The 19,033-nt window shown below is 34.8% G+C and overlaps 1 protein-coding gene across 2 annotated transcripts; it reads right to left on the bottom strand.

Moving 5' to 3' along the window:
* Positions 1 to 8,565: 8,565 nt before the first annotated feature.
* LOC18423055 (remorin 1.4) lies at positions 8,566 to 17,378 on the bottom strand. Of its 2 annotated transcripts, none has more exons than XM_088871465.1 (5): positions 17,143 to 17,378; positions 15,816 to 15,878; positions 15,603 to 15,690; positions 14,271 to 14,352; positions 8,566 to 9,328 (listed from the first exon to the last, which is right to left on the bottom strand). In XM_088871465.1, the coding sequence occupies exons 1-5, from the start codon at positions 17,270 to 17,272 to the stop codon at positions 9,326 to 9,328; spliced, it is 366 nt and encodes a 121-aa protein (XP_088727591.1). In that variant the 5' UTR covers positions 17,273 to 17,378; the 3' UTR covers positions 8,566 to 9,325. The 2 variants fall into 2 exon arrangements, with proteins under 2 accessions (XP_088727591.1, XP_006827693.1); XM_006827630.4 differs by having other exon boundaries at positions 8,566 to 9,051.
* Positions 17,379 to 19,033: the final 1,655 nt, after the last annotated feature.

Below are 19,033 nucleotides of genomic sequence, written 5' to 3'. Positions count from 1 at the left end.
TTTTTTTTTTCTTTAAATGTCTGACTCTTCATTGAAAAATAAAGAAACAATCGTGTACATGAGAAAAACATGCTGTATGGGACCGAGAGCGGCCAAATTTTTTGAAAACTCCATTACTCAAAATCTAACGTACAAAATTGTCTCGAAATCGATCTCCTTGGCAAGGACGTCAGAGGCAATCAGCCTCGCTGTTTGCCTCTCCATGTAAATGACTAAAAAGTCCCTCTCTTTAACCCACCGGGTCCTTAATTTCTAAAAAGGTCAAGCATATAACCGAGAGGGCTCTTAGAGCATCTCTGCACTCTCTAATGGCACTTTTTAAGAAGTATTTTTATGTGAAAAAACTTCATCATGTGATTAGGTCTGGGAGTTTTTTTTACACTAATTAAACTCAGTACATTTTTTTTAAGCATTCAATTGGTCTGAAAATTCTTTCATATGTAATAACATAAAATAATTTTTTCAAGCAAAAATATTTTTCATGCATACCAAACATGCCCTTAGTAAGTCCTCTTCTACTAAAATTTTCCTTGGGTGATAAAGTAGCAGCATGAGACCCTACAACAACGCCATAAGCCCAGAATAAAATTCAAAGCATCACGTTGTTGTGGATATAAGCATCACGTTCTGGTTATAAGCCCACGGTGGAATTCAAAGCATCGGGTTGTGGCATCCTGCCCACCATTTTGACTCCTTAGCCTTGCACCCATTCGCATAAAACTAATTGGGAAAAAGATTTTATACTCATATTGAAGTATACTATGCATTTATTACATTGGTTCAAACCCAATCCAGGAGCAGCTCTAGGACAAAAACTTTAGGATGTAGCTTTTTCAACAATAGACGAACCTCAATTAATTCTTTCTATATACTTGAATAAAATAATGTCTCAAGTTTGAATAAATACCATTTTGATTTTTGGAGGGTAACATCCAAGTGCAAAAAAAAAAAAAAAAAAAAAAAAAATTTATATAAAGTTGAGGCTCTAAACAATCAAGCTAAGGCTCACCTCTAAAATTCATTCGAAGTTATTTCGATGCCGAAAATTCTTGAGATCCCATCATCTCAACCTTGAGATACATAGATTTCACGAAAAAGAAAAAAAACTTCAAATTGTTGGACATAGTGCATCTTGTAAGTTTTTATTTAGACGGTCATTTTTCAAAATTTTCAACTGTTCAAAGATGTGTTTGATATGCACACTTTTTAAAACTTTAATTTATAATTAGAGAGTAAAATAAATTTTCAAACCATCAAAAAGACTTTTAGCAGTTAAACCACATCCTTCAATACTATTACAAGTAAGCCTTACTTTGATTGTTTAGGGCCTCAACTTTATACAAACCACACACTTTAAATAATAATCTAGTGATTATTAGGTGTTTCACAAATTTTCATATTGACAAGGAAACCTCCTAGGTGGGTATTTGACCGAGGGAGTAGATACACAGGTTGTTCCTGTGACCGCAAGCACGTAGTATAAATCTAAGAAATGACACGTTCACGTCCAGAAAAAGCGGTGCGTCATGCTCTCTCTTTCAACCCTTATAGTCCGTAAAGTGTTAGTGGTCCACAAACATTAAGTCTCCGTACACTCGCATGCCCCTCTCAGTAACTCTCTCTCTCCCCATTTTATGCCAAGCGATTATGTGCTCCCGCGGGAGTGTAACCCCAAACCCTTATAGTCCGTAAAGTGTTAGTGGTCCACAAACATTAAAGTCTCCGTACACTCGCATGCCCCTCTCAGTAACTCTCTCTCTCCCCATTTTATGCCAAGCGATTATGTGCTCCCGCGGGAGTGTAACCCCAAACCCTTATAGTCCGTAAAGTGTTAGTGGTCCACAAACATTAAGCCTCCGTACACTCGCATGCCCCTCTCAGTAACTCTCTCTCCCCATTTTATGCCAAGCGATTATGTGCTCCCGCGGGAGTGTAACCCCAAACCTCCCCACTTATTCACAGGAAATAAAGAGAAAAAAGTATATATACAAACCTTATTTGGCGTAAAATCTTCGTAGCCTAAATTTTGGGATGCGCCCTTGAATAACCTTAAATATAAATAGAAAAGGTCCCTTTCCATTTTTATGCTCCTAAACATATGATTAATGAGACTATCTAATAATTTAAATATTTTCAAACTCAATACCCAAAACTAATTTTCTCATGATATTCATCCATTGGTTTTAGAGGAAATTTCCCATATATCCTATGTAATTACATAATCACTAATATCCCCTCAATTATTGCGCATGTATCCCATTTCTTGTTACATTCTTTTTATTCCTATTTTACCCACACTTATGATGTTGAAAATCTAAGTCACCAAATTATGACTTTGAATTTCTGATGTCTAAAATTACAAGGTTACCGTATGACTTCAAATTTCCAATATCTATATTCACAAGATCACGACATTGGATTATCTAAATAGGAATAAAAAACCATAAAATAAATGTATATAATTTTTAAAAACTAAGAGGAATTACAGTAAGACAATTATTTGTATAAGGTCACAACCCTAAAATGTAAAATTAAAGTGCACCCAAAAAATTCATGGAATAAGGCTATTTAAATGTTTGAAACTCTCTAATTGATCATCTCGACATCGAGATATCAAAAATATGTGGAAAAAAAAAAAGAAGAGAAAGATTTTTTGTCCTAAAAACAGTACATTTTGCAACACATTATCTAGATCTTCTATTTTCAAGATTCTTACATGTTTATAGATCTACTTGATTTGAACCTTTTTTAGAATTTAAAATTTTATGATTAAAGATGAAAATGAATTACCAAGACATCGTAAAAAAAATTTAACACAAAATTATTTGTTATAACAAAATATAGAAGTGTACATTACTTTGATCGTTTAAGATTGCAACCTTATACAAACCAGACCCAAATAGGTATTATGGGAATTATACAAGGATATAAGGATAATTTTATCTTAGGTGTGAAGTGAGTTCCAAAATTTCGTCTCCAAATCCACTGTTTCCCTGATGAGACAATTTCATAGTATAATCCCGAAGGATGACGATATCTTTCAAGTAGATCTCCACGCCATGCTGAGCGACGTGTTTCTGTCACTCACGCCGTCACATCCCCATCAAAATTGCGTCAAATTCATAAATTTCCTTTGGCAACATTGAAACGTCGATTGCACGTCGACATGACGGCCTCTCCCCTTAGGGGACAAAAGTGGACAATAATACCCTTTGTCAACATATGCGTCGTCAGAGCATGTGAATAATTAACAAAAAAACAAATTGCTAAAAAAAAACCTTAAAAAATATATTTTTTTGGCGACTCTATCGCTACCCAGAACGTTTTTCATTTATTTTTTTCAAAAATTATCTTTTATAATTATTATTTTTTATTAGAAAAATATATATTTCTTCATATGACAAATCATTTCCGGGTCTCAATAATGAAAACCTCGAACCGCTTTTGTATAACGGTAGACTCCAAACCGCATTTGTACAACGGCAAACTTTTTAGTCTGATGCACTTCAAAAAGCCGAACTACCCCTCTAAAATGCAGAATTGCAGCTTCAAAATATCATACCCTAACTTCAAAATGCCAGACCGTCCATTTCAGCAAAAAAAATAATCGTAAGACCGCCACCATAACTTGTTAAAAATATCAGACTGGTCACTCTGACGAAAATAATTTGTTATATGAGATAAAGGTATTTTCGTCCAAAATAAATAAACTCTTTGCGTAGGAGTATTAGTTAAAAAACACCATTTTTTTTTTTTTTGCTAAAAAAAAGAGTTTCGGCAGAGTGTAAAATAGGTGGGTTTTAGCAATTTTTCCAATAATTAACACCATAGCAGACCTTTTAAATTTCGCTAACGTTTCGTTTTCGGAATCGCCAAAGGCTTCCGTGTTTCGGGAAAGTTTCGTTAGGATGATTGCTGCATGCCAACATCATATACGTCATTCACATGCACGCACATGTAGATCGCATCATTTAGAGTGAACATGCACATGCATGATCATCCGCATTAAATGCAACAATGTAAGGTTCGATCAATTGAAAGCGGATTTCAGCGTTCAAGTAAAATTTTCTGGCGGATTTTCTACTTTGTTTCATATAGTATTTTCCATGTTCTTATTTTGAGATTGTATATTAGGAGACCATTTACACCTGCTTATAACAAAGTAATGTAAGGTATGACAATTCCATTTTCCATCGGGATAATTTCTTTTGAACTTTGAGCCACGTTAATGAAATCAATGTACTCACTTAATCATACTATCTCATTTTTTCTTAACATAAAATATTACTAAAACTTATTATGAATCATCAACCTACAATAGCTGCGTATGCTAAGGGGTTTCCCATAAGCAACACACTGTATTGGAACTCGAAAAAAGTGATAAATGAGCAAAAGTTTACTAAAAGTATATGACTCTTAATAAAGCATAATTATAGATTAAAATTTGTATAACTTACCTCAATTAGTTGAAAAAAAAACTTTGACATTGATAATGATCCAATTATACATCTAATGATCAAAGATTAATCGTGACTTCTATGTATCAATTATAAATGGTCTTATTATACAATTTTTTGTTTTTTTTTTAGGAAAAACTTATTAAAATATCTATATCAGATGAACTATTTAACATTGTATGTACTTTATTTTATTTAATTTCAAAATTCCCATAAAGAAACACATGATCACGAGAATAGTGTCATAAATAACCTTGTAGAATTTCTTATTCTAGTAATAATTATCTCTAATAAATGTATTTATTTCTTTATTTTTCAAAAAATAAGGTCTACCTAAATTAGTGCGACTCCCTAGTCCTAACCAATGAATTGGTTAAGTTGGGGCAAGGGAAAGGTTCAGTCTCTATCCGATTAGAGACTTATACAGACCTTACTCAAAGAAAAATTAGTAATTCATATTTGAAAAGAAATGTCTCACTAAACCGAATGAAAAGCAAGGAATTGATGGCGGATATGTGAGTTAAAGCTATCAAAATTGGATACTATCTAAAGCTTTAAAAATTAGATTAGATACTAAGGTTTGGTACTTTAATTTTGTAATTTGATAGCAATTTAGAAACTTATAGTTTAATGTTACTTACTTAGGGAAGGGGCTGGGGCATAGCCACCCTAGACTTAGTCACCACATTACGGTTTTCATTTCTACCACTAATACCACTTTATTAACACTTTAAAAAATCTAACTCTTTATCTAGCTAAAAAAGCGGATAGGGCATGTCTTCTCCACTAAATTATCCAAAAAAAAGAAAAAGAAATGTTACTTAGATAAAAGTAAATGAAAAGCAGCATGTAAGAACTTTGAAATATGAGTGAAAGCTATTAATTGGATATTAGATTTTAATATTTTAATTTTCATATAAATAAAAATTAGGGAAAATTTACTTAATACCCATAGACAATGAACTATTTAACATTCTACTCATATCTTTTGGTTTATTTAAAATGTTCATAAATAAAAAAACATGATCATGAGTTAGAATGGTAACAAATGGGTAAAACAACAAATAGTTCAACTTTTATGAGTATTTTAATAAAAAAAATTTAAAGGGTTATGTTAGCGTGCTCACACCATGGAGTAATTTAACATTATACTTAATATAATTTGGACATTATATATATATATGAGAAATGATTGTATCGTAATATGATGCAACAAGCTTCAAAAACCATGTTATGGCCATTTGTTTGATCCAAATTTTGAAATATACACTCTCTTCATTCTAATGAACAATCGCAAAAAAATATACACTCTTTTCATTCTAATGAACAATTGCAAACAAAACAATATATATATATATATATATATATATATAAAGAGAGAGAGAGATAGAGAGAGAGCGAGAGAGAGAGAGAGCAATGATCCAATGCAATGGTTGTATTATAGTATAATGCAACGACACTTCTAAAAAACAATGTTTGTGGTATTTGAATGAACTCAAATTTTACACACACACTCTCTTCATCTCAATAATAAATACCCAAAAAAAAAAAAGTTCAATTTTAACCCTATATATGGTCCAAATGAGTCATCTCAAAAAACGAATCTAAATCATTCATTTTGTGAATTTCAAGATCTTAGCCTTTATAAACTCAAAATCATTTTTTTCTTTTTTAATATTGTTCATCTAATGATAATAAAATCATCCAAAAAAATTGGAAATGAAAAAATCCTTCTAAAGCCTAGATCTCAGTATCTCACCAAAATGAACGGCCTATGTTAATTGGGCTAAAAAAATACTTCCTAGATTGTGTTTTCAATTTTTTATTTTTTTGTGATTGTTCATTAGAATGAAAAGAGTGTATATTTCAAAATTTGGATCAAACAAATGGCTATAAAATGGTTTTTTAACATTGTTGCATCATATTACCATACAATGGTTGCATGATATCATTGCCCATATATATATATATATATATATATATCATTTACCATTCATACAAGACAGTCACAATTACTTACAACCATCTGATGTGGAATTTGATAGCTTGGATGTTTCACAAAGTTTGAGAAAATTTCTTTTGAAGTTTGAGCTTGGTCAATAGAATAATTGTAGCTACTCAATTTCACATCTAATGGTCAAGATTAATGTAACAACCTTGTACCAAAGGTAAATGCTCTCACTTTAAACTTTCCCTATATATGGAAAAAGTTCATATAAGGTTGCAACCTTAAAATGTGGAATTATAGATGCACCTAAAAAGTCCATCAAAAAATGTTGTTTTAATATTAAAAAACCTTCTAATTGATAATCTGAATATTGAGATGTATGAATATGACAAAAGAAAAAGATTTTGAGTCCCAAAAATAATGCATCTTGCACCACATTATCTAGATCGTCCATTTTCAATATTTTCATATATTTATATATCTACTTGATTTTAAACATTTTTAGAGTATAAAATTTTATAATTACATATGAAAATAGATTTTCATATAATCTTAAGAATGTTTTAAACTAAAATTACATGTTATGATAAAATTTGGAGCTACGGGTTAATTGGATTGTTTAAGGTTGCAAACTTCTAAAACCCATACACAGAGTGAACTCAAAATTTCATACTTAAAAATTTTTTACAAGAAGAAGATGCCCTTACAAATATAAAAACTACATTAAGACTAGCCTATTGGAAGGGAATATTTGTGATTTAATAAATATTTACTCATTATTAAAAAAAGTCAAAAAAATCTTTTTAAAAGTAGTATAGATATGGCTGATTGAAAATATTTCCATAATGAAGCTGGTATTACGGTGTTTCGGATGGAATGTGGGAAGGTCACATTCTCATTAATAGATAAAGAGATGTAACCTTCAAATAAGGATAGATGACAAAATGTCCAAGACTAGGAGTCCACTTTGAACCTTCAAAAAGCTTAAAAAACGATTGCAGTTGGTTGTTTTTTAGGTGTATCTAATCTTGATTTCAAATTTGAGCTGTAATACCATACTAAATGAGGATATTTCGCATTTTTCTAATTCTTATTCCTTTATTTATTTTATTATAGTGGTTAGATCAACCAAAAAGGCACTTCCCTCATTTCCCATTGAAAAAAATTGGCAACCTAAGAGTATGATAATCATCTTTCCTGTTCCAACATGGCATTGGAATGTGTTCATGTTATCTCAGAATAGGACATCCCCCTCTCTCAATCCCATATTTCAATAATAAATGCTACATTTGAAAACAGGAAGGGCTTAAAAATTATTTTGTTGATTAATAATTAAAACAATCATCTCCAATAAATGAACTTCTTATATCCATCTCTAACAAGTACTTTTTTTATTTAGCATAGGGTTTTAACGTGTCGACGCTACATGTTCAAAGGCGGTTTCATCCTAAAATCCAACTTAGACATGGGTTATGTTTTCAGAAAATCCAACTTAGACATGGGTTATGTTTTCAAAATTTATCGGTCAATAATCTCGACCACGATGCAAAACCAGAAAGAGAATGGAATTTGGTCCTTCAAAATAATCCATCCTCTCCTGTTCTTTTGGTCTTGTCGTTTTAGTTTTCATACACCATCAAATTTGAAATTCTTTTTGAGCTGCAAAATCACGGATCTAAAGTGAAAAAGAGTTTGGGGTGACTTAAAGGTATGCTTCAGATCCCAAGTACCGTGTAGACTGACTTGTCTAGAGATGTACAATAAAATTTTCCTGTAATCGATCCACAATTAAAGCATTCAAAACTTTTGTTTCGAGGGGATCAATGGATACCTAGTGTATGAATCATTGTTTTAAACATTTCCACTACTTTCCCCTAACAAATTAAACATTTAAAAACCCTTCTTAAGAGTCATACATCCCCCTTTTATCACGCCACCTTAAAATCTTGAATCATTATCATCAAAACTTCTTTCCAACTAATTAAAATCCGCTACACTAATCCTGATCTACCATTCTGCTTTATTAAAATTCATACTCTTAATAAGACCATAAACCCTCATATGTTAAAATCTAGAATCCTAAGATACAAAAAGAGGTAGATCTCGTACTCAAGGTCACATTCAAGTGCATTATCTGTCTCTCAATAACACACGTGTATATGTTTGCACACACAAAGATTTGCTTCAATAACAAATTCTTGTAAATCATAAACACATGTTGGTCCTATGCAATTAAGTAGGAGACCTGGACATACACCCCTTAATTGTACAACAAATATAAATACATAAAATACACACATACATACCTACATACATGGACACACCACTGGAAAAATTAACATAAAACCCCCAAAAGAACGCCAGATCAAATCAACATGCTTTAAGCACAAACGATGGGTAAAAGAGAAAAAAAAATAAGCAAATGTAAAAAGAAAGAGGGCTTTTCTAACCACCAAAACAGCCTATTAGCTTCTTTGGGGCAAGGCCGGTGGCCCTATACTTCGCGGCTGTCTCCTCGGCCTTGAGCAATTCTTCACCACGTTTTGCTTCAGTCATGGCTCTCTTCTCCTCAGCCTCCTTGTGGATTAGAGCAATTTTGTTCTTCATTTTCTCAGCATACTCTGCTTTCTGTCTTTCCAACTTTTCCTAACATAGAGGAACCATTGATAATGCATCACTAGGCATGAGTGATTGATTTTCTTTTTACTGAACCTTTCCGGTGAAAGTTCATATTTTTCTAGCCTCTATCAGTAAATAATGCAAGTCATAAAAAAAGAAAAAAATCTAGAGCCAGTTTGGCTGCAGCTTGCATATTGGTAAAATCCGCATTGACAGAGCTCTGACAAAATGCGACTTGTTGCAGGTGAGGTGAAAGCTTGTATTTTTCAATTCATCCAACAGACAAACCCATGTCCGTTTTTTACTGCACCAACACACATGGCATTCGTGAGTGGTATCCATAGATTCCATTCAACCACAAAACTAGCATTACCTAAAATGCCACCCCAACAGATATTATCTGAGGTAGATGCTTTTCTTCCTATTCTGATGCACGCATTGTTCTGATGGACGCTTTATTTTCAGTTGCCCATTTCCATTCAATATCCAAAAGGGCTACAAGATTGGTTATATTTCTCAATATTAACAGATTGGGCCCTGCCGACTACTATGTGCCAGAGTGTACCCTATAAAGTCAAAACTGGTATAGCGAAATATTGGACCATTTTGAGGATTATTCTTCAGTTATTGGCATGAAAGCCAATATAGCACTTTCTTCACTATTTGAAACAAAAGGACCATAAAACCCCAGTATATCTATCTCTTCTTAAAAAATTTCCCATGAAAAACAAAAAAGTTGACTATTTCTTGAATATATTAGTAAATAAAGAATGGCACAACCATTATATTTGTTATAAAGTTCGTTACGTCCAATATCTCAAACAATGACAACATTAAGCTGTTGCATTTTAAAAGATATTTGTGCTTTTATTCGATTATTTTAACCCCCATATATAGATCGGTCCCGTACACGATAGTGTTAGCCTTTAATCAATTTAGACATCAATGCCTTGATGGAAAAAATACAACAAGATTATTTACCTTTAATACAAGGAGGTCACAATCAACCTTAGCTGTTGGATGTGAAATCAGGCGGCAAGGGTTGTACCATTGATCAGGCTCAAAGTCCAAAAGAAAATTTTTCAAACTTTGTGACACACCCTAGACTGTCAGATTTCACATCTGACAGCTATGGGTGATTATGACCTCCTTGTACCAAAGGTAAACAGTCTTCCAGTATATAATCCCATTTTCTTACACTTCTTCGCTGAGTTCCAAAAGGGATTGTCTACTATAAAGACCATTTAAGGTGGTACAATGAGGCCACAATCATCTATAGCAGTCAGATGTGAAATCTGACAACTTGGGGCGTGTCACAAAGTTCAAAAAATTTTCTTTTGAACTTTGAACCTAGTCAATGGGACACCCCAAGCCACCTAATTTCACATCCAACAGCCCAGGTTAAATGTGACCTCCTCATACTAAAGGAAAATGATATTATTGTAGACTTTTCCTTCCAAAACAAACCTTGAAAGGCTAATCAATTGATGGCGTAACATCCATCCTCTTGCACAATGGGGCAATACGAATGAAGAGAAAGTAGGTATTTTCATTCGTCTTGTAGAACCAGGGCTAGAGGCGGCATTTTTATTAGTTGCTATTTGTAGAAGTTTGTAACAAAGGTAGAGCTTTGACCGCCGGACGTATTCTCACCCATTTTGGTAATAAAAAATTATGAACTTCGCCCTTTTCACCAACAAAGTCTTAGTCTTTCTTAAGAGAATTTGTTTAGAAAAAGAGTTGGGGAAATTTTAAAAAATAAGACTGACAATTACTAAAGGCCCATTAGGACATCATTCTAGCCACATCGTAGCCTTATGTTTACCTACCTTTATGGGCAAACATGACAATAAGCACTCAAATTGGACATAAAACTCCTGGAACAATATCCACATTTTGTGTCGATGGCGTAAGATAGCTTTTTCCTTTCCTTTTGTCACTATCAACAAAACCCCCACTATCGACGACTTTTTCTAAATAAGTGAGTTTCTATTGCAATGAAGTTGAATCCATGAATAGTGGTAAGCCAAGCTGACAGTCCACAAGTTCCAAGGCAACTATAAGGGAGGTTTATACCTAATGCCAAAAAAGCGAATGCCTAAATGGTTCTTCAGTATATAGTATGGTACCAATGTTACCATCACATACTTTTATTGCCTGGTAGCACCTGTCGCACATGGTTATACTTTAACATGTATTGACACTTCAAGACACCTAAGCATCTAAAAATAGTTAAAAACTATCAAGGGGCTCATTCTAGGGTTTGAACGAGTGTTTCATGGATATTAACACAATGTCAATGCCTCCAAGTGTCGAGGACTCTAGTGCTTCAATCTAAAAGGTGATATGGCTAGACACATCCGTACAATTATTATTTACAAACCAAATATTATAATATTTTAGTACACATAATATAATTCCTCCATTTGTACCACATGAGAAGTGGATGTGGAGGTGGTAAAGTATATGACAGTAAGCCATTGCTTTATATATGCCATTGCATTCTCAAGTATCGACACATGCTGAAGTGTCGACTAGGAAGACCAGCCAAGGTGGGGCGTCACAAATACACTTAGTCTAAACTTGAGCCATCATTACCTACCGTCCTATGCTTTACTACCTTCCAATGTACTTCTTACGTGATATACAATGTGAAATTACATTACATATATTCAAAGATACAATAATTCTATTTTATAAATAATAGTTATAGAGACGTGCCTAGCCGGATCAACTTTTTAGGCCAAAATACTAGACACCTTTGACACTTGTAGACACGACCATTCAGCCATGTAACACTTAACAACACCCTCAAAATCAACCCTCAATCTCAACCTTTCTCAACTTCAGAAAGAGTAAAAAACTTTCTAGACTTGCCCACTGAAGTTTCCATTACAAGAGTCCTTGATATGTGGGCCGGCGATCATGGAAAGCATTGTTATGCGCACCAAGTTTTTCTCCACCAAACTTGCATTCTGTAATTTCAGGGCCCTTGCAAAATATAGAGAGGGCTTTCATTTGTTACACTTCACCTGGGAAGAGGTCGAGATCTATTTTCTCACTGACTGCGTGAGAATGTGTTACCGTTTGGCACAATTCGACAAATGGGCAACTAGTGAAAATATTACTCCTGGCCCTTCTTTTACAAATATAAGAAAAAAGACCTCACAAGGTATTTTAATTCGTATAGTACCACCCACAATTGAACACTGATTGAACAATGTAACAGGGGGCTGTTACACCAATGGCAAATTAAGTAGTAGTCATGAGCCCTCTTTTTGATCCCTTTAACTTGCAATCTCAAGTTGTTCATTTGTGAAAGCAGTCAGAAAAACTATGAGTAACTCATGCTTTGCTCAATAGCAGGGTATTGGACACCAATTCAAAGCCCATGGCATCGATCTAAAATTTTAATCGTGTTTTGAAGCAACAATGGGGGGGAATGACAATGACTAATGTATGTTTTGCTACAGATTTTCCTAATTTACCTGCTAATAGAAAATTGGCTTGAAATCTCAACACCAAGGAATATGATGAACCAATATTGAGATTCAAATGATCTAGAAAAATAAATAAAGTGATGCAAGAGAACATTAAAAACAGTTGTCGTTTATAGATTACCAAATTCGCAAACGCAGGAGTAACAAGGACAAAGTGCAGGACAATAAGCCAATTAGTAGTAAACAGGCCTCAGAAAATCACTTCCAGGTGTTATAAATTGGTCGCTTCCACCATTACATGTGGAGAACTTCATCCCTCTACAGATTTATATGTCCACGGACAATTTTCTCTATTCAGTCCATTTTTTATAAAATCCAGATGGATGAAAATATTTAACTGACACCTCCAGCTGTTTACTACTTCACAACTTATAGCCCGCTCTCCTCCTGCGACTCGTATATAAATGATACAGCGACTCATGTAGAATATGGCAGCCCATGAACAAAAACTAAAAGAAATTTGATTTTTTTTTCTTGCATCCTTGTTTTTCCTTTATTTTCCTTGTCCATATTCATTTGGATCCAGCCACCATTTTATCACATTCTTCGGAGCTAATCTTCATCCCAACTATCTATCTCTAATATAAAACTAGAAAATTAGGATGACTCTAGTGAAGGACATAAAGAGTTTTGTCATTAGAAAGTCTTGATCCTCGATGCATGGATTAAATTAAAGGGTAGGCTCCAAATGGATAACCTTCTTCATTAGTGATTGGCATGAGCCATTTGTAGCCTTTCTCGTTGTTCCAATTGATCAATATCCATGAATTTTGAAATGAGGGGGTCAAAACAAAGGCCATTAACTAATGAATGACAGTCTTTTCCCTGTCTTGGAACTTGAAAGGGTTCTTCTCTAACTAAGAAGACAACCGTGTTGGGCAGGCTTCGTATGTGTCAAGTGTGGACATATCACATGCTGACATGTCAAACACATAACCCAACACATCTCAAATGGGTCACCATATATGAGTTGAAACCCTTTGGGACAAACATGTGACACGTGGTCTGCCAAACTTCATCACGCTTGTGTCAAGTCTGGACACGCATCTCTAACTTTGGACACCTGTGTCCTTCATTTAGATACATATATTCATAATTTGACACATGGATATGCAATTCTGGTTAAAGATTAGAAACTATACTAGGATAAAAGGAACCATATTGTAAGATAAGTCATTTATTAAACTCCCATTCCCAAAATGGACAGTCAAAATGGATCACAGCACCATTATCAACATAGCTCATATCATTGACTCATTATTGTCCCGGCAGATATCTCTGTCTTGGAGATGGAGAGCTAAGATGATATGTATCATACACAAAGCATCAATGTATGGTTTGGTCAATCAGAAATCCATTCCAAAGTGGATGGATTATGATTAGCGTTTTAAAGCAAGGACCTGGTTGGGTATTCACTAGGGTCTGGAGTCCGATTCAAGCAACTTGATTTAGCTGAGTCTGGTGGAGACTAGGCCGAGAGCTAAACAAGTTAACAATCATATATTGGTGAATCAGCTCCCATGATTTATATCGCGGACTCGGCATCTTGCCGAGCTTGGACGAGTCCGAGTCCGAGTCGGACACCCCCAGTTCCCAAACAGTGGTTAATATACTATGATCAAGCATGCATAGTACCAGTCTCTATAGATGCAAGCTATGAAATAGCAAGTAAAATTAATGGGAAAAAAAAAACAAAGAATGAGGAGGTCAGAAAAGCCACATAAGGTAATAGTGCAGAAAATAAACCTCGATCTTTCTCAGTTCGGCTTCAACAGCTGCCTTTTTCGAATTTTCCCAAGACCCTATGGACGAAAGCTTCTTGTAACACCTATCCATGGACATAAAATGAATCAATCCTAGTTTAAAGCACCAAATATAAGGCCCATTGAGTCAATATTTTACTATGTGGATTGTACATAATGAGATCGTCAACTTTTGTACACAAAATTCACAAATACTAAATAGGGAGTGCCTGGTTTCTCTACTCAAAGTCCTACAGAAAATTTCTCGAATTCGAGCTTTATTATAGGCAAACCTCCAGCCAAATGAAAAATATCTCTAATTCAAGCAATCTTAACGGCACACCTCCAGACACCTGATTTCACATTTGATAAGTCCGAGTAAATCGCCCATGTCTAGTGTGCATTTTTTAAAAAAAGAAAATGAAGAAAAACATATAATATGTAAATTAAGTGCGAACTTTTATAACATCAAATAGCCAATGGTGTGCCGTGGAACGTTGGGCCTCGATTTTTTTAAAGTTTCTATGAAGTAAAAACAGTGACAAGTCTAATCAATGGTGTGTTGATTATGCCGTGGGACGTTTGGGCCTCAATTTTTTTGAAGTTTATGTGAAGTAGAAAAAGTGACAAGTTAGTCAACGGTGTTTTGGTTATGCCGTGGGACGTTTAAGCCTTGATTTTTTAAAAGTTTCTGTGAAGTAAAAAAAGTGACAAGTTTTTATTTAAAGTTTCTCATAAGTAAAAAATGTGACAAGTTTTTATAAAAAACGGGATGTTCTACCCACGATATCTGCCAAATCTCACGCATAAGCGATAACCAGCGACACTTGACGACTTATGTAACTTAAATGTGACATATAAATATAAGAGTAATGACACCATGAGATCCTCCCACACGCATCTGGGTAGGACCCCAAAGGACCACAATTATCGTAGTGGGACTTGACTTTTTTTTAAACATCAGTGCCAAATTTAATGGTGATCCTTTGATGTCCTACACAAATATTACACAAATATTTAATGGTGATCTTTTGATGTCCTACACAAATGGGTACAAATGGGTGTGGGGATCAATACCCTAAATATAAATATACTTTATAAAAATTGTTGCTAGCAAGGCCGAGTAACTCGCACAAGTTTCAAAACCATGGTATTTTCCTTCCGGTATTTTATCGATCATAAGCTCTCTCTTTCTCTCTCTAGACACGTGAATGTGTCCCCACATGTCTCTCATGTGGACCCCCCTCTCTTTCTCTCTCTCTAAAAAGGATTGAATGACTCTCTCACACACACACATAGAGTGAGAAGCATCAAAAAGGATGGAATGAAATCTTACTTGTTCTCAGCTTTTGTTTTCTCGCTTTCTTCCCATGCCCTTATAAGAGACATTCTCTTCTCACTCTCAACCTTTGCAAGAACCGCATCTGAATATATGTATCGAGAGAAAAGGAGTAATTTCCCGGGATTAGTTAGAGACAGAGAAGAGAGAGCAATTAAATTTCAAGGATTTGATGACGAGAGAGAATAAATTCAAGGGATTAGTATAAACCTCTGTCAATGGATCCTCCTATGCTTTTCTCCACGTCCAAAGAGGGAACAGGATCTGCAACCTCTGTAACGATTTTTATTTTAAATGCCGAACAAAACGAAAAATTAAGAGATTATATGACAAAAAAAATATAGGAAAAAAAACAATTACCCCCCTTCTAAGAATGTTTTCGAAATTTATAATAAGGAAAAGAAATTGGGGACCTCATAAGCCATGGGTTCAGTAAATATAAAAAGGGAACAAGTTTAAAACAAACTGAATTCAATAAAATAATTAAAAAGGAATAATAACTATAAGATAAATTTCATCAAGAGTAAAAAGAAGCATATTTAATATCTCTTAGAATAGCAGAAAAATTAGTAATATTCCAGGAATAAAAAAGTGAAATATCCGTGTTTTGGTAAAATCAAATGGTACTTTACACAAATCAGGTGAATTCAGCAAAGAAGGTTGAGAGATCGTGGTCCCGCGTGATCAAAATTGAGAGAGAGAGAGAGAGAGAGAGAGAGACTCCTAAGAAGGCCCAGCGATAAGGGCCCAATAAGGCCAAAATATGAAGGCTAGAAACCATAGAGGGAAAAAAATCGTAGAGAAAGAGAGTCCCCAAAAGGTTAGGAAATGAAGGCCCAAAAAAAGTTAAAATTAAGATTAGAGGTGGAAGAGAGAGAAGGTTGAAACTTGAGAAATAATGGGCCCAAATAAAGACAAGAGGAAGTCGTAAAAAGGCCAATTTAAGTCCAGATTGAAGATAAGAGGAAGGATACAATTCCTAAATATGGCCAAAGTAAGACCATAGAACCATATTTCGCAGATAAACTCGTAATAAAGCAGAGATATTGTGGTCGGAAACTTGAAAGAGAGAGATCAGAAAAGGGCCCAGACTTAGAGACCCGATTGGACCAAACTAAACCTAGAGAGAGAGAAAGAGCCCAGATTTAAGGCCTAATTAGACCAAACTAAAACTAGATAACCATGAAAACAGAGAGAGTTCTAACAAGGCCTAGAAATAAAGGCCCAAGAAGGCCAATCGGCACTAGCGAACCAGAGAGAGAGAAAAAAAGCATAGAAATATAAATCCGAGAAGCTCAATCAACAGTAGAGAACCATGAAGCCCAGAAATAAAGGCCCAAGAAGGCCAATCAAAACTAGAGAACCAGGGAGAGAGAGAGAGGGAGAGATTTCCAGCAAAGCCCAGAAATAAAGGCCCAAGAAGGCCAATCAAAACGAGAGAACCATGGAGAGAGAGAGAGAGGGAGAGATTTTCAGCAAAGCCCAGAAACAAAGGCCCAAGAAGGCCAATCAACGCTAGAGAGAGAGAGAGAGTTACTTTCAACGACAGCAAGAGCCTTTGAATCGTCTTGAGGAGCCGGAACAGGTGGAGTCTCATTAGTTCGAGGAATCACAGTCTTCTCCTCTGCCACATCTCCACCCATCGCCTTTGCCTCCTCTACTCCCATTTCTTCTCCTTCTCTCTATCCCCTGCCCCGCTAACTTACTACAAACCCCTAAATTTAGCTACCTCTTCCACCTCTATTCAAACGACAACCACCTCCCCCTCACCCTCTGTCCTCCACAAAACCAATTAAGAGAGAGAAACAATTGTAGAGAGAGAGAGAGAGAAGTGGAAAGGGAAGATGAGACTTGGGTCTCACTATTATAGGGAGTTGAGGGGATTTAAGAAGTCAGCTGCCCTTATCCTCAACAAATATGCCAATGTTCACTTGGTCCTGAACTAAGTTTTTAATGGTGAGGTTCATATCACAAATGCACTTCTCTTTATTCGCTATTCTCTCTTACTGTTGGCAACTCCATGCGTTTTTATGAGCTTCTTTTACATGGGATTCCCACCCACCCTTTTGTGGGAACTATTACTCTAATTTGAGGAGGTTCTACCCTATTATATAGCTTTGTTTATTCTTTTTTCTTTCTTTCTTTTTCCCCTTTCCATAACTTTTATCTACATTCTCATAGATCTTGTCTCTTTCATGTTCACTTTCTCTTTTTAAAGTTCCAATTTTTTACCCTATGGTCTCCCAAAATATTCAAAAGTTATAGGCTGTTGTTGCAGGAGCATCATATCTATTCTCATCGAGTTAGATCCTAACTAGAGTATTTTATAAGATCCCATATGTAACCTCCTCAACTTAGCGACACACCTATGGAAAAAAGCAAAAAGAAAAAAGAACATCGTAATATTACACAAAGATGGTTATTTTTTTGGACAACTAGCCTATGTTCTTAAACACTTAAATCCATGACTTTTTTCTTAAACATATCTATTTCATGGTTTTATGTAGATCACAAAATTTCAGATTAAAAAAAAAATCCCAGTAATTATTCTGTTTGAAGGAGTTAGTGTGAAGCATAATCTCAAGGAACTAAGCCACGGGAGCTCGTTCCTCAACCTTGGAAACTATGGATCGATATTGTGGAGGATACTTTAAGGACTCCCATGACATATATCTATTTGTTATGGATATGTTGACAGCAAATTATGTGGCTCACTTGGAGTGGCATTCATGTGACCGTGTGTTGGCCGTGTGTTGGTGTATCCATTACTTGAGGGTTTTGCTTTTTTTGTTGTGTTTCATTTTTTGTCCTCAAATGATCGGCGATTTAGGACCTATTTTTTCGAGGGACCATTTCTGCTTTTTTTAAACAAAAATTTATTGTTATTTTTTGGTTTTCAGTGGTTTTGGGACAAAAAACGCCCATGTTTTTGTATTGCTAGTTTAGAATAACCTCCATTTTTTATTAAAATTAAAGGGTGCGGTTTTGGTGTGGGGGCGGCTTCACGATATTTATTGAATCCACGCTTCGCAAACGGGCCTGGTGGATCTTTGGTTTTGGGTCCTGGCAGCAGGTCAGTTCAAGTTCCAAGGCTAGATTGCCTCGATCTAATATGTATATGGGCAATTATGCAATTGGATCATATACAATGAAACTATTTACCTTTTAAGTGTCTCACAAAGCTCAAGCCTTTTTTTTTTTTTTTTATTTTAAATTTTGTGTTTGATCAATGAAATAAATGCAAACACCCAATTTCACATTCAATGGCAAAAATCGACTGTGACCACTTTGTACCAAAGATAAATAATCTCATTATATGTTTATTTTTATATGATATATATTTAATTATAAAATTATAAAATACAAATATTTATTTTTGATACAAAGTGATCACAATTACTCTTGACATGTGAATTATATCACTGCAT

This window comes from Amborella trichopoda, chromosome 7, assembly GCF_054954075.1.
Source record: "Amborella trichopoda isolate Santa Cruz 75 chromosome 7, AtrichopodaSantaCruz75HAP2 v2.0, whole genome shotgun sequence".
Classification (NCBI taxonomy): Eukaryota; Viridiplantae; Streptophyta; class Magnoliopsida; order Amborellales; family Amborellaceae; genus Amborella; species Amborella trichopoda.
The sequence above is the reverse complement of the archived record's forward strand: the minus strand, read 5'-3'. Positions and strand labels throughout refer to the sequence as shown.